The 16,895-nt window shown below is 38.6% G+C and overlaps 1 protein-coding gene across 1 annotated transcript in view; it reads right to left on the bottom strand.

The window, feature by feature from the left end:
* The window catches only part of atad2b (ATPase family AAA domain containing 2B), a 133,028-nt gene that overhangs the window by 97,259 nt on the left and 18,874 nt on the right, over positions 1-16,895 (bottom strand). The window contains exons 15-19 of the mRNA XM_055185682.2: positions 14,973-15,063; positions 14,410-14,721; positions 8,669-8,813; positions 6,543-6,729; positions 5,067-5,252 (exon numbers count right to left, since the gene is read on the bottom strand). Of these exons, the coding sequence (XP_055041657.2) occupies positions 5,067-5,252; positions 6,543-6,729; positions 8,669-8,813; positions 14,410-14,721; positions 14,973-15,063 (921 nt within the window). The remainder of the gene's footprint in view (positions 1-5,066; positions 5,253-6,542; positions 6,730-8,668; positions 8,814-14,409; positions 14,722-14,972; positions 15,064-16,895) is intronic.

The raw sequence follows: 16,895 nt of genomic DNA, 5'->3' as shown, positions 1-16,895 counted from the left end.
TGTGAATTCAGCATTCCTGCTTTTCCGCACATAAATCTTTCTGGTTCCGGTCTCTGAGGCCCCAGATTAAAATGTTCATTGGTGTGAGAGTCTGGGATGGATTATTCTACAGACAAAAGCAGAGTCTGACTGTAGGAGCTCTTGGTGTTATTGTGAGGCTCCGGTATTGATCGCAGCTTTAGCACTGGACCCCCTGTTCAGATAAAGAGTTGCCTCTCACACCAAGGTAACAGGCGTTAGTATGAATCCGCTCAAGGGGTCTTGTGGGATGAGTCAAAGCATGAACGAGCTTTGTGGATTCAAACGGTCAATTCTGAGAATTTCACCACTTCATAATTCAAGGCCACTTCAGATCATCTGTGTGTATGTGGATGTCAAAACTCAGGGTTAAAGTCGACATGAAACTGCATTCTCAACCCATTTTTACCTCTGTGACATTTCAGACTGAAACAGAATACAAAAAATCACAAATATCAGGATCCATTGAAATACCAATGATGTGGAGTGCTGCACCAAATGGGTCAATTTTAATTTCATGCTGCCTAAAGGCCCGTTCACACTTTAAGGATAACGTTATCTATAGTGATAACTATATTAGTGTTTAGAGCTATGCAATATGTAATTTGATTATGCTTTAAGTTTGTAAAAATAAATTTTAAATAAACTAAAAATAAACATGTTTTACATTCTTTCTGATCGTTGATCATCTTGGACATGTCAGAGCACACACAAGCACTCATACGAGTGCCCGTTTCTCTTGGTATATGCAAATTTGCGATATCTCCATAGTATCGACATATTGTGCGGCCCTATTAGCATTCACACCCTCACTCTGTGTTCACACCAGACGCAGAAGAGGTGGCAAAAACACGCTATTCGCGCGTAGTTGGACACTTGAACATTTTGAGTTTACTCGCTTCATTCACGTGAGAATTTCTAGTCATTCGAGACATTCACGTGTAAATTTGCGTCATGGGAGGGGCTTATATAGCTCAAATGGACAAAACTTACCAAATTGTTCGACCTGCTCACTCACTTTCTTCCAAACAAGATCCTTTTAATTCCGGTAAAAGAACGATGATGTCTCGTGTAGCGATGACGATTGTCCTCAATTGTAGTTTTGTTTTTCAGCCTCTGCTCAATTCCTGTAATAACGTCACCGCTAGAGCAAGCTCCTGATTGGTTAACGCAGCGCAAAAATCCACCAAAAATCGGATAGGATCACGCAACAACGCTCAATTTGCGCGGAACGCACAATCTGCACCATGCCATTCGTGCTTACTTTGCCGCAGGATGCCTATTTGCGTCTTTGCATTGACTTAACATGTATATCACTTGCGCTTGCTCCGCATCTGGTGTAAACGCCTCTTCCGTGTCTTATAGCTTCTCTCTAATCAGCTCTTCTAGTTTGCGTAATAATCTCATTTTATTTATCGGTAGGTTATAATTAACGCAGTTGAACAAAAACGTTAAGTAATTTCACTGCGCTGAACAGCAAGAAGTAGTTTTATGTTATGGACCTTGGCAAAAGTGTGCTGCAGGGATGACGTATTTTTGTAGGCCAACCGAGAAGTTGGTTCTCTCGCAAAAAAAAATTCCCATAGACTTTTAGTTTATCGCAAAAAATAAGCTCTGTGTTGAACAAAAGTTAAAGACAGACGTTTTCGCAGTAAATTTTTCGCAGATGAACAAAAATTTATTACATTTTGAATTGTAAATAAGTTTACTAGAAATACAAAAAGCCAAATTTTGACTTAAAAAAGCTGAGTTCTTCTGTGAAGACCAACAGTAGCTACGCCGTAGGTTATCCACAGCCTATGCGTAGCCTGACGTGCACCTCGCAAAATTTTAAACAGCGCATTAGTTCCACGCGGACCACAAGCACTGTGATTGGTCTAGGGCTGGAACGACGCGTCGACGTAGTCGATTACGTCGATTACGTAATTACGTCGATTTGCCGGAAATGCGTCGATGCGTCGCATTGTTTACGTTTTCAAATGAAGGCGGCTTCAGCTCCGACCGGATAATACAAGTGTTATACCAAACAGCCAGAACGTGATCAAAAGTGTGGGAATACTTTAAGCAGAGACCAAATAAAACACATACTGTGTAAAACTGAAATGGCATACCACAGCAGCGCAACATCTGTGCATGATCATCCCAAAAGAAAACAACCTGGAGCTCTCCGACCTCAAAACGACGCGACGGCAGCGCAAGTACTTGAATCCCCACAGTAAGTTTCCACACAACAACAGAATCAATGCAGGCACACATGGTGCTCAACACAGCTGTGTCCACATCCCAGTCCAATACGAGCCGCGAGACGCCCGACAGACACGACATGCATCGCGTCTGGGCAGTATGTTGAAACAGTAAATAAAGAGCGGGACATGTTTAACTTTTTATATTAAGAAGTTATGAAATAATAAGTTACTGTGTTACACTGAGATACTGTAGGCATGTGCCCGCGTGCACTGAAAGCCAGCTGGCAGCGCGGAGTTCCCATAGCTTATTTTTTTGCTATGTGCGCAGATATTATAAAAGCTTCTCTCGTTAGGTATTCCTGACATGCGTTTATTTAAAGTAACAGCAGCGTAAACTCCGTTTATAAAATATTAGAAGATCATGCTAACTTAATTTGTATTTACCCGAGACTTAAGAAAAGTTAAATGTTAAAGTTGATGCTAAATGAGAATGCAGTAACGTTACTACTGATAGTAATAATATTAACAGTAATAATATAATGGTTACATTTTATAATAAGGGTTCATGAATCACAATGAACTTATTTTTACTTCAGTCTGAACTAATGCTGAGTAAATGCATGTACTAATCATAAACTAATGAAGAGTCATCATTAAGTACAACATGACATGTTTTTAGTTAATGTATTAATAAACAATGATTTCATGTGAGTCATTTTGTAGTTAATGATGACTCTTCATTAGTTTATGATTAGCACTAGGGCTGGAACAATAAAGAGCGGTACATGTTTTTATATTAATAAGGAGTTATTATTCAGTTTGATTTATTTTTATTTTACTTCTTTAATATTAATATATTTTATTTGTTTAAGGTGAATAATGCCCCTTTTGCACTGTTTATGTTAGGCTGAATTAATGTTGGACTTGTTTTTATGTGATTTGTTATATTTTCCTTGGCACTGGCACTGTTTGTGTATTTGTTTAATTGAGAAAATGCTTCAATAAAATGTTGGCATTAATAGCAGATGTTACATTTATTATTTGTAAAAAAAAATCTTTAGACTATTCGATTAATCGAAAAAATAATCGATAGACTAATCGGTTGAAAAAATAGTCGAAATTTGCAGCTCTAGATTGGTCCACCAGAACCTTCTCCCGCCAGGTAAAAAAAACTGCGTCATAGGTATTTCCGTTTGCGACAGTGAAAACAAAGATGAGCCAAGTTGAGGAGTGATTTTACTCAAACTGCAACAAAAGTCGCTGTTTATTTACTTCCATCATTGCTGGTCTTCTCAAATCATACACAAGTTGCTGTTTCTTCTTAGTTTGTGGGTTAACTTGCCAAGCCTCTTCTTCTTTGACGGTCGCGCTGCTACTGTGGTTACACGCATGGATACTGCCTACCAGCGGTCTGCGCGTGTGTTTGCACGTCGACTCGAAAGACGATGCAAAAGTATAAATGAAAACCGAAGCGGAACTTACGCCATTGCGGCTACGCGGGTGGACTTATGCACAACTATAACAAGCCCTTAAGTGTCATAAACTTTTGTTAAACACAGAGCTTACTTTCTATGGGAAAAATGACTTCCGGGTTAGCTTACAAAAATGTCATCCCTGTGGCACTCTGTGTGCTTGTCTGCCACTTCAAATACGTAAGCACTTTAAATAGGCTTTCAATGTTTTATCTCTTATCGATTGGAAAAATCGCTCCGAAAAGGATCCCAATGATATCGTTCCTCGTTATAGTTGTGGTATGAACTACTCATTCAATTTGAACAATTTTTAAAACTACTCTTATAGTTACAGTTGTAATTGTAGTCCATAATGTGAACGGCCCTTAAGTCTAAATAAAACAAGGTTAAAGTAACTCGATGTATAAAGATGTATAACACCAACATTGTCAAATTTGCAAAAAGACGACACCGCAAGGAAATTAAAAAAGTAATTTATCACTGAACACATGCGAGGTAGTTTCTTTTTAAAGATGATGAGGAAACAAAAAACAAGAGTGATGAAATTCAGGACCATGGACAGCGTGTAACAACCAACCCAGGATGGGCCATAAATAAAACATCCCCATTCCTCAAAGGAAAGAATCAGGATTTAACGAATCCACCTAGCCGTCAAAAAGAGTGAGTAAAACAAGCTCATGTCAATAACATTCAAAACATTCTCATGCCCTCCTAGTGGGCTCCAGTCTCATCAGCAGGAGCCATGATCAAGGGCTTTGCCACCAGCCAATCACGAGCCTCCCAGCGATGCACCCTGGCATGCACAGAGTGCACAGCGTGGGGCACTGGAGATGCCTGATGCATGATTTTGAGGTGAAACCGCAGACCTGCAAGAACGACTTGCTTTCAGCGTAATTAAGGAAAACCTTTTTTGTTGTGTGACTTCAGACTGCATTACTTATCTCTGTCTTCCACCCTCTTGCTCTTTCTCTTTCATTTTAAAGTCTTCTCTCACATGATCCTTCTGCCATTTCTTTAAGAATTGATTTTAATGCCCCTGGTGCGCTCAGAAGGACTAAAAAGGGAATTGTGGGTAACTTGAAGAAAAAAGAAAACGGGCGAAGAACTTGAAGATAAAGGGAAGAACACAGACAAAGGAAAAGTGAAGTAGATGGAAAGGGGTGTGGCAAAGGGGTTAACGGGTTAAAAGCCTATCATTTTCTGTACTCCTCTGCTACACTATATAACTATGTACTAAACATCGGGTGTACCCCAGATCGTCGTACTGCGTAATCGTCGATGCAGGTTGTGATTTTAAACGTTCTTCATGACAATCATTACTATAATAGCACACAAAGATCCGAAAGAAACAGATGCGCTCTGACGGCCAATCAGAAGAGAGGCTCCTCACCTCATCAGGAAGCTGCTGGTAGTTGTTCTCTGCTGTGGCGAGGATGAGGAGCGGGGTGAAGGAGGGCACATCCTGAAGCAGTGTGAGGAAGGTGCTCTTGATGGTCTCGCTGACGGCTTCCCACCAGTCACTGATGTGAGGCATGTAGATGATGCTGGGCACACACCGCCGAGCCTCACGAAACACCTACACAAACACACAAGGACATGCACATGGACCTTAATTACTGTTGATGAAAATGAGATCGAGTCACATTCAAAGCCATCATAACAGCTAAATCAAAGACACATCATCAACAAAATAACACAAACATAACATCAGCACAGGTCTGTAGCCCGACACACGGTGTGTAAAATGATAAAAAGGGTTGAGTAAAGGGCCGTTGACATTATAACGATAATTATAACGTTAACTATAATGATAACTACTATTAGCATCCACACCACAGAGCGATAATGATAACTTTATGCTAATTTGCTCGTGAGGCACAGTACATGCACAAATCATTTACCTTCAAATGGCACTAACTAATATTGCATATTTGATTTACTAAAAACGCTTGAAATTGTTCACATGTCAATAAATGTATAATTATGGGTGATTCTCACGAAATCCAGATTTAAAAAAGTGTCCAGCATCAGAATTTTTTTTAAAAGCCCTTGAAGCCAATTTTTTTTATTTTCACATATAAAATTAAGGTCTGAACTTACTATAACCATTATTTTTAGAGGATTTAAAACATATTTCCTATAGAATTATTTACATTTTTTAGATTATCATTATCAAAAATTATCATTACCGCAACATGATATTACATTAAATATATGCATTTACAAACTCATGTTTCGGTAATAAGAACTAAAAAGTTCAGAACTAAATTTCAACTTTTATCTGGAGAGAAAAAATAAAAACTGCTTACCTGGTAGCCATCTTGAATGTCACAGTCAATTATGTCCCTTCCAACTATTTTTTTTTTAAATGTTAGTTCATTAAGGGCTTAAACAATGATTGAAAATTGTTGCGGAGGATGAGAAAATTGTTGGACACATTTATATTCCTTATTGTTGTCTCTACATTTACCAATGATCACCAAATACCACATGTTTCTTTACTGTAAATGTTTATAGTATAACATGCACTGAAGCTTTTTATTTTTTAGATTTTTTCATTATAAATATTTCCATTTCAAAGAACCCAAATCCAGTCATAGGACACGTTGCGGAAATGAAATTTTCCCTTTAAATGTGAAAAAAAAATTGGTTTGTATGATATCATTTGAAATCATGTGCAAAATAGTATGTGAAGAGATGTTTTATTTATATATGCTTCTTATTTTGACAGCATTTACTTTTTATCAAAATGTTTCATTTCTTTATCCTTATAGTTGTGGTGTAAACTCCGCTATACTCTTTAACATGAATTTTATAGTTAGAGTTATCATGTAAACAGCCCTTAAGAGGTTGTATTTCAGCTCACCTGAGCGCAGGACTCCTCTGGGGTTTTGGCACTGACTGAGTAAAGCGTGGGAAGGTCGAGACGGTGCACAGTGAACCTCTCTAGGTGATGTAGCACCGCAGGGGCCAGATGTGTGCTCTGCCCCGCCCCCTGAGGCCCTGTCAGCAGCAGCCGGGGCCGATACGAGGTGGGCTGCTGATAGGCAGAACTGAAACAGAGACATGGGAACAAATGTTAACATATTGTTATTAAAGGGGTCATACGATGCATTTTCTTTTGTCTTTCAAACAAAAAGCTGTTCATCCATATAGAAGATCTATAAAGTCGCAAAGATTAAAGTCTCAGTATTCTTTCTAAGAACTCAAAGCTCATTTATTACCTTCCTAAAACGCCTCATTCAAACACGCCCCACACCGCCCAAATGTATACACAAAGAAAGATGGTGTAACTTTTATACTCATTGTATTTTCACAAAGTTTAACTTTAAATTCAAGGACCTTTCGAGGACTTTCCAGGTCCAATAACCTTAAATTCAAGAACTAAATGTGGGGACACATTTCAAATGAGAGCAAGGTTACATTGTGTTACCTTTTAAGACACATTGTTACAGTTCCCTTTCGAGGGAACTTGTGCTGCGTCACTGTGGTGACACTTTAGGGACGCCTCCAGGAGTAAGTGCGTCTGAATGGGTATATCAAATTCAACCAATGGTGAGGCTTAAACGACAAAGACAGGGTGACGCGCGAGTCAGGAAGTATATCGCTAACTAAAATATTGCCAAAGACGGCGTTATAGGGACGCAGAAAGTATGGTAAGGGAGACGCAGCGTCTCGTTCCCTTCTCAGGGAACAACAGTTACATACGTAACCCAAGACATTTTCATGTGTCAAACACAACTATGCAAAAAAGCATTTTGGTATAAATCAACATTCGCATACAGAAGATATAAGCATTTAAAGCCAACAGTTTAGCATGTGTGCTTAAAAAGTCTAGAATTTTTATGATATTATCCTACACTACACAGGGAATAATATGGATTTTTTTCCACAGGACCGGAGATAGACGAGTTGTAGTTTAAAGGGCATATTTTTTATTTTTCTTGTCAAAAATGACAATCGCTTCACTAGATAAGACCCTTATCCCTCATTTGGGATCTTTTAGAATCCTTTGAAACCCCGTTGAAACTGAAATTTTAAACTGAATTAAAACGGTTACGTGTTGGTGTCCATTAAAGTCCATTAAACTGAGAAAAATCCTGAAAATGGACTAATCCTTCAATTATTTAATTATTTAAATTACACCAATAACATATTATATCATACACATTTATATATATATATATATATATAAATTAAGACACTTTTAGTTTATTATCCAATAATTATTCAAATGAATTAGGCTGAGCATTTTCATTGACGTCTCTCTGAAAAACATTTTGGTGACTATGCTATAATTACTCAATAATTGCATAGTTTTTGCAAATATCACTACATGTGTCAAGCCATCACAGGACAGTTTGGAAGCAATAAAGCCCTACAAGACTCACTGTCCACATAGGCGGCTAAATTGTTTCTGAGACACAGCCGTAGTTTATCATTTAGAAAGTGGTGCTGACACGCAGTATAAGGATAAGACCATTAACCAAAATCTCAATAATGTAATGAAGAGAAATAAAGTAATTAATAGCATTGGAATTAGATGTACTGTATATGATCTATACTGTTAAGATGAAAAGTTTGCTGAAGTGTAAATCATTGCAGTTGTGTATGGATGTCTACAGCCTAATGTCATAAAACATGATTTTATTGAACCGTGGACTACAAATCGATGTAAATGTGAGTAAGGGGGTTCTGCTTGGTAACACAAGCAGTCGAGGCATACTGGCAGTTTTCCAGATTCCCAACAGATGGCAGCAAATCACAGTATTTGACTGGAACATCACAGTAAGTCTCTCAGATTTAGTGATTTTAAAATCAAACACTGGTCTGATTTTATCTTTCTCATTTTTTAAGACAGTTTGACAGATCATCTGGCAGGTGATGTTATTTTAAGACAAACCAAAAAATGTGTTTTTTAACTTTTCAAATGTGTTTGACTTTTTCTTTCATGAAACACGCAGGCGGCACAGGCGTTACGGAGTGACTCACGTGGTAAAATGAAGAAAGGGTTTATGGGTCGTGGATGAAGCGGCTTTCTTCGGGGATCCTGACTGAGGTTCATATATGGAAGGAGCACCGACAAACTCCTCATCCTCGCTGTATGAGTCCTCCACCAACAAATGATTGTCTCTATCTGAAAATACAAAGAAACATCTCTTTGATCAGTAAACACACAGAAGTCATTTAAGGGCACGCTCACATTATCCCAACCAAACCTCATCCGAGCGCGTTTGACCTCCAAAGCCTGGTTTGTTTGTTTGACTAGTGTGATCGCTCTTTAGCGTGCCCGGTGCGGTTTCAAAAAGAGAGATGTCAATTGCGCGACCACTCACCTTCATCTGCCTTCGGAAAAACCTTTTGATGGGCGCAGGAGGGTTACGTGAATGTCTGAGCTGGACACGTGACAGATCGACTAAGCAATATGATAGACATGTGAGAGGACAGTGTGTCATCGTGCCCCAAACGACTCAGAATTGAAAATTACGATGGGCTCCAGTGTTAAGAGAGTGCTTTACTTCCTGTTTTCTTCAAAACAACCGCATCCAAAATGACGAAAGCGCGCCTAGGCTCGGATTGATCAAAGTACAATGAGTGCATGCTTTTGGGGGGGAGCACACTCGGGCACAATACTGTTGTGTTAGGTATATACAGTACTGTGCAAAAGTCTTAGAACACCATGTCACAATTAGATTTGTTGTTTTGGCAATGTTATAGTGATCATATATAATTATTTCTCAGTCTCTTTAATAGAATACATCCAGAAAATACAGGAAATGTGTATATAGTATTAAAAACTGTATAAAAATGTAAACTGATGTGTCCCCTTCCACTTGAGCAATAGCAGGAAACTGCAGGATCTCTTAATCCTACCGTATTTTCCGGACTATAAGTCACACTTTTTCATAGTTTGGCGGGGCCTGGAACTTATAGTCAGGTGCGACTTATACGTCAAAATTATTTCATATGAACCAAGAGAAACCTTTACCGTCTACAGCCGCGAGAGTCCGCTCTATGCTGTTCCTGTATTTATGTAATTCAATGGATTCAGTGATGCGGGACCTTTTTGAACTTGATTTGGCTTGTCGTGTTAATTTAGCCTATTCAGCCGTATGCTATTGTGTATCGTGTAAATAACCGTTTATGTTACTTCATCATGTACGGACACCTACTCAGCCTGCTGTGCTGTGTGCTATTGTTTAGTTGAATAACTTGCCTTTCAGATTAAATGTCTGTTCTTTGACTTGCATTTTGTGAAATAATTTTCTAAATAAACGCGACGTATAGTCCACTGCAATTTATTTAAGTTTTTCCTCTTCAAAACGCATTTTTGACTGATGTGACTTATACTCCGGAGTGACTTGTAGTCCGGAAAATACGGTACATAAAATTAAATCCTAATTTCTAATTTTAAAGAAATTTGTCTTTTTACTTCATTCTGCTCAAAAACGCTCAAGATGTGTTTAGTTCCATGAGAGGTCACACTAAACACCGACGATGCCTAAAGACGACATTTAGTCCTGTTATTTTTTATTTCCTGTATTTTCTGTTTGTATCTTAATAAAATAGATTGAAAAATAAATATGGATGGACATTAAAACTTCTAAAACAACAAGTTGTATATATAAGCATAGTACTGTATATATAAGTGTGCCCTAAAGTATTGAAAAAAAGCACTTAAAATATTTAATCAGACAGGATTTAAAAAATGTGTATTCTAAAAAATATGGTAACACTTTACAGCAGTGGTCTCAAACTCCCGGCCCGCGGGCCATTTGCGGCCCGCCCTCCCCCTCTCTGCGGCCCGCGTCACCTTTCAACAATATAACGTAATCTGGCCCGCAGAAAGATTTTTATTTAAATTCGTTTTTTTATTTAAACGTTTAAGGGTTCGGTCACAAGTCGCGTCTAACAACGCGAGTTAAAACGAGTCGGGGCGTTTCTTAAAGTATGTTTACTTTTCAAAGTGCTTGCTTGGGAGCGGAGGTTGCGCAGCGTGGGATCGCGTCACCCGTTGCTACACAGCCACGAGCGCGCGCTCCGTGATGGCGAGGGTAACGGAATGCGTGATCAAATTTTAATTCCTCTCGCGTCAATCATATCATTGTCACAATGCGATCAGTTCATCTGATCGCGACTTTGTAGTGTTTGTCCAGAGAAGATTTGTTACTTCCGGGTGGATACTCTGTTACTCAGAGAAGAGCTGCTGTGGGGTTATTACCGTAGTTCACATCAAGTCACAGCTTCTAATGGAGACACCGCAGTGGGAGATGTAGTGCAACAGTTTAATATTAAACTACGGATGAGAAAATGACCCATCAAAGTGCCCAGGTTAGGAAAAGAGGAAAGATGAGGAGAAATTACAGAGGATACAAGTATGTACACTTCTATATATAATGAAATATATATGAAGTATAATACATTATCTTGCTTGCTTATACATAGAGCAGTATTATTTATTTTTACTGTCCAACTAGCTTATGTAACATTGACTACCCATCCAAATGTTTTAGGATCACTTTCACTTTCAATCAAATATTTTTCTAAATATAATAGCAAATTCATTAAAACGGTGGAATAACAAAAAGGAACATAATGAAGTCAATACTATGACTGAAAACAGTCAAAAATAAATAAAAACAGAAACACGTACTGTTGGTAATTTTTTTTATAATAGTTTATAAATGTATAGGAAAATTTGTTAGTTTTAATAGGCCTTAGTTAATAATTCAAAGCCTAATAAGGTTAAGAAAATATTTACTTACTTTTATAAAATAATGTATATTAAAAAATAAAAAACACTGTTTATATATTTTCAAGTATTATTATACATTAAAAAATATTTTAAAGAAATATTGTACTTTTTTGAACGTTAAAATAGCTCTGCGGCCCTATGATGAAATGTCAGTCTCAGAAATGGCCCCAAGCCAGTTTGAGTTTGAGACCCCTGCTTTACAGTAAGACTCCATTCTGGTTCCAACGCTTTACTTCGAAAAACATAACTGTATGGATTTGTTTTTGACGGATGGATGCGCTTCGGGGATTTAAAAAAAAATGGTGCACTATACAATGCCATTATACAGCTGAAAAGAGCCAGGATATCATTTAATATAACTCTGAATGTGTTTGGCTGAAACAAGAAAGTCATTTTTACCCAGGATGGCTTGGGGTGAGTAAAATATGGGATAATTTTAATTTTAGGGTGAACTATTCCGTTAAACTAAAGCTAACAAATAGAACTTAACTTTAAAGTGTTACAAAAAAATTTATTTTGTGAATCATCTAATGGTGCGTTTACACCAACCGTGGTAGAGGCGTGAAGCGCGAGTGATTTCAATGTTAAGTCAATGTGCAGACGCGTTGACGCGCGTCAGGAGGTCCCGCGGCGCGGAAGAGGCGTTCGGCGCGGAAGACGCGTTTCCGCCTCATTCGCGCGTGAAGCTCGCGCGAAAGGCTCGAATTGAGCGTTGTGCGTGGTACGCGCGAATGGTGCTATTGTGCATTTTGCGTTTCACGCGAATTTGCGGCTGACGCCCGAGTTAAAAAAATTTGAACTTTGGCAGCCCCGCCCGGAGTCACTCACTCAAGCAGTCACTCGAAGCTATATGACACAAGTTGTTATTTCTATAGAGGAGACAGGAATAAAAAGGACCTCGCTTGGAAGAGTGTCAGTAAGGACTTTGGGCAACCTGGTAAGTTGTAATACACACTTCACTTTTGAGTCACGTGACGTTTATCGACCCGTGCCGTTTATTTTCCCCCTACAGTAAGGTTACCCAATACAAACTGGTAACTCTCTTGATAAATGCATAAGTAACATCAGTCATCTTGCAAACAGACACTCGCACAGCAGTTGCCCCTCCCACAAGAAGCGGATTTTGCTTCGGACGCGCGTCAAATGCTTGCTTTTTCCGCGCGTCTACTCCGCTCTACACGCGCGAATGCATTCAAAGTGTTCAAGCGGCAAACTAGGCGCGGTAGACGCGATTTTGACGCCCAAAACGCGTTTGGTGTAAACTCAGCATAAGACTGAGCTTACCTTTTTTATCAGCTGATCCCATTGACCCAAATTATTTACTTGAAGTACCCCCTGAGATTTTAAGCAAATAATATATAGTTCATGTCTAAAACATTTCAAAAACATTTAATTTTCATCCCTTTAAAAGTTTGTATCAATAGTACTTTAGCTAGTTATTTTTATTTTTACTTGTTGAACCTTCATGTTGTCATTTTCTTGGTACATAAAACTTATCTCTCCATTTTGTTCTTAATAAGTTTTATGATATATGCTGCTTAGTGCTGTGTAATGGTAATGTAACATGCAGATTAAAAAAATAAAGTATATAGTTTTTGTTAGTGTTTTATTTCATAATAATTTTTTTCATTATAAAATAATTTATTTACGTTTTATGATTTAATTGTAATAACTTCTTGTTTTTAATCAACACACAAAGCCCATGCAATTCCCTCACAAACCACAAGGGGTTGTCTTAAAGGAATAAATCACCCAAAAAATGAACATTCTGTCATGATTTTCTCATCCTCATGTTGTTGTAAACCTGTATAAATTTCTTTTTTTTTATGAAGAACATTTTGATAAATGATGGTAGGCACACAGCTGATTATAACCATTGTCTTTCATAGAAGGAAAACAAAAATTATGGTTGTATTGTGATAAATGATGATAAAGATATTTTGATAAATTATGGTAAGCACACAGTTAAATTGTTTTTCTAACTATGAAAGTCAATAGTTATCAGCTGTGTGTAACCATCATTTATCAAAATATCTTATTTTGTTTTCATAAAAAAAATAGAACAACATGAGGATGAGACAATTATGACAAAACTTTAGGTGAACTATCCCTTTAAGCAATGCTTGTATTGGTGCTGTTTTATAATACAAATGGCAAAAACATACTCTGCTGTCTATGCTTGAATTGCAGCTTGAATTTAAAAAAACAAAACTAAGGGGCTGTTTACACTTGGTATTAAGATGTGTTTTCATCGATCGGATCACAAGTGGATGAGAGAGACACATTACGTTTACACCTGGTATTTAAATCCGTCTCTTTTGTCCACTTTCGACCGCTTCTGTGCTGAATACTATGAGGGGGTGGTCTGTGAGACGGTGGGCGAGTCTCTCTGCTGTCATTCAAACCCGAGCGGGAGTAATTATGAGTTTATATGGACGCAAACTAATATTATGTCGGAGTCCACTGCTTGTTTAGCAAGTAAACATGCTGCACACTGTTTTGTACATGAGTATGTAAGAGCTTTCTTTGAATTTTCAGCGCAATTGATGAAATAGGATCGGGCAACTTTCACACGCTTTCAAAACGAAACTACGGAGATCAGCCGCTTAGTTTTATCAATGAAAGGCTAAAAATAGCGCTGTTCACCGAATGTTCACGCCAGAAGTCAAAAAAGACGTAAAACTTGTGTTTAATACCCGATTAGATAAATGGGCGGAGAGAAGGCGGTCGCGTGTGGCTGTTCAAACGCATTCAACCACATGTGCGTTCCGCAACTCCAAAGCGATCCGATCGAAAGTGGTTTCGACCACCTCTGGATGTGGTTGAAAGTGGTCGAAAGTGGACGAGCTCAAAACGTTTTGAACACCGTTTACACCTGGCATTAACGTCATCCACTTGTGATCCGATCGACGAAAACACAAGTTAATGACAAGTGTAAACAGCCTCTAAGAAACAATGTCAGGAAACAGAGGCGTACCTTTTGTGTGTTCCTTGTGCAGGAGCTCTGCGTGGGGGAAGACTCGTAACAGGCAGGCTAGCGTTTGGGCCAGCGTAGGCGCCAGCAGGGGCTTCAATATGCAGGAGAGCGCCTGGCCGGGCGGAGCCAATGCCCTCTGACCAGCAGGTACAATGGAGCGCAGGGCACGGCCAAAGTCCTGCACACCCAAGACGATAGAGCCCACGTCCAGCTGGTAGCGCTGGCCGCTGCCGTAGATTTGAGGATAGCGCCGCCGCAAAGCCGCCAGCGCCGCCTCTGTACAAAGTGCTTTGAGGTCGGCCCCACAGTAGCCTGAAATACAAAAGACACCATAGTCATCTGAATAAAAACTTTACGACTGGAGGAGTTTATGTTCAAAATTAAACAAATTTAATGTTAATAGTTGATAGTAATACAGAGAAAACTAAAATTTAGAGAAAAGTAATTAAATAGTACAAACAAATAGAAATGTTTTTTTATAAATATGGAAATACCAATACAAATACCCCAAATTTAACTTTGAAACACAGTGTAAGCATTAAATATTTTTACAAAAATCTTACCAACACATTTCTCCGCGAGCTCCTCAATGAAGGGTTCGGCTAGTTTGGGGTTCCAGTCCCTGGTGTGGATTTCTAGAATGTGCTTACGAGCCTGTTGGTGGACGATAAACACAAACATACATCGTTTAGATAAAACAAGCACTTGGAAACAACTTTTGAAACTAGGCAGCGAAACCTCTTTGATCATAAGCACTTTGAACTAAGGTGCTTGTGTAAACACAAGAGTTAATGCTTTGATTTGCCAGCACCCCGCTGTGAAGACAAACTATACATGTACAACAATTAGAGCAGCTCAATACTGACCTGGTGTTACCTAATAGCTACAAAGCAACTAAATAAAAACAGCAACATCAATAACTATAGAAAGTGTAACTTTTAGAAGGACCTCTTGACAAAAATGCAATATAATATACATAACTATATTATCAGTGGTGTATAAAGACCTTACAAAATGAACTGTATTATTTTTATTATCGTTTTTATCTACATACACCGCGGGTCCCCTTACATAGAAGTCACCGTCATGTTTCTACAGTAGCCCTAAACGACAAATTTTCTGTCTTTAGAGCGCATTTTGTTACTACGTTGTCTCAGACGATGACATGTTTGTCCTGTGGTGGCTACCGTAGCTTCTCTATGCGTTTCTAAAGGGAGCGGTGAGCATTGCAATTTACAATCTCACCACTAGATGCCCCCAAAAATCAGTGGACCTTTAAAGTGCACCTATTTCATTGCTAAAAAAACAACGTTAATGTTTAATGTACATACCGTTCCTTTTATGTAGCTCAGATTTCACACTCTTCCTGCAAAGCACGGATTTGAAAAGCTCTGTGTCCCTGATTGGCCAGCTAATCTGTACGTTGTGATTGGCCTGAATACATCTGACGTCAGCTGGAAATATGACGCTCCTTACAATGTTTGAAAGATTCACTCACATGCAATACTAAGTAAGGGATAATGTAGAGGTAGTTATCGGGAAATAAGCCCCGACAGTGTGATCAGGACCCGATGCGAAGCCGATAACTACCGGCTGCCTCTACATTATCCCCCTTATTACACGGCTACTTGTCACATAAGAAAAAATTAAAATTTTTATCCTTCCGCGAAACTTTGCACAGATGCATAAAATGATCGTAATACCTTATTAAGATCCTCTGCTTCATACTTGTCTGTCTCCTTTTTTTTCTCTTTTAGCCAGTCTTGAGAAGTTTTAATGCCCATTCTGTATTTTTTTGTGTGTTGGCTTCGTAGCTTTCATGCTCTATATTGTCAAGTTCAGTCTCAGTAAGCTCTCTGTGTCTTGTCGTAGTTCGTTCTTCTATTAACTGTTTAAATGTTTTGTTTTTTCCGTACATGTCAAAATGAATGTCAAAATTTTCCATTCTTAATTGTGGTTGTCCAGTGTTTGTCACAAGATGGCGTCAAACAGTAGTCTTTATTGGTCTTTATTGGTGCAGAGCGATTTTAATCGTACAAGTAGTACCGGCTATGCGTTATTACTTTGGAGCGGTTGTTATTTGAAAAGAACGAACCTGCAAATGTCTCAACTGACCAATAAGAATCAAGCATTCCAGAGAGCCGTGTAATAACAGGAGTTAACTTACAGGCTGTGAGTCCAAGCGGGAGGAATTATGATAATGTCGGTCTTCTCTACATCACCAATCCCAGGAAGTAAACTGTTGCATTCAATCCGTGTGTTTGTTGTAGTCCAAAAAAAAAGAGATTTACGTTGGAGATGATAACTCGCGTCATTGTTTACTTTGGGGTTTGTACCTTTTGCATATCGTTAACATGTACTAATACACACTTACACACCCAAGGAAATGTAAAATCATGAATTGGACAATAGGTGCTCTTTAAATTAGATAGATTAAATTTATATTGCTCTGCTTTTAACTAAATGGGAAGCGATCGGGTATTGGC

This window comes from Misgurnus anguillicaudatus, chromosome 18, assembly GCF_027580225.2.
Source record: "Misgurnus anguillicaudatus chromosome 18, ASM2758022v2, whole genome shotgun sequence".
Lineage (NCBI taxonomy): Eukaryota > Metazoa > Chordata > Actinopteri > Cypriniformes > Cobitidae > Misgurnus > Misgurnus anguillicaudatus.
Note: the sequence above shows the minus strand (reverse complement) of the source record. Positions and strands in the feature narration are given on the sequence as shown.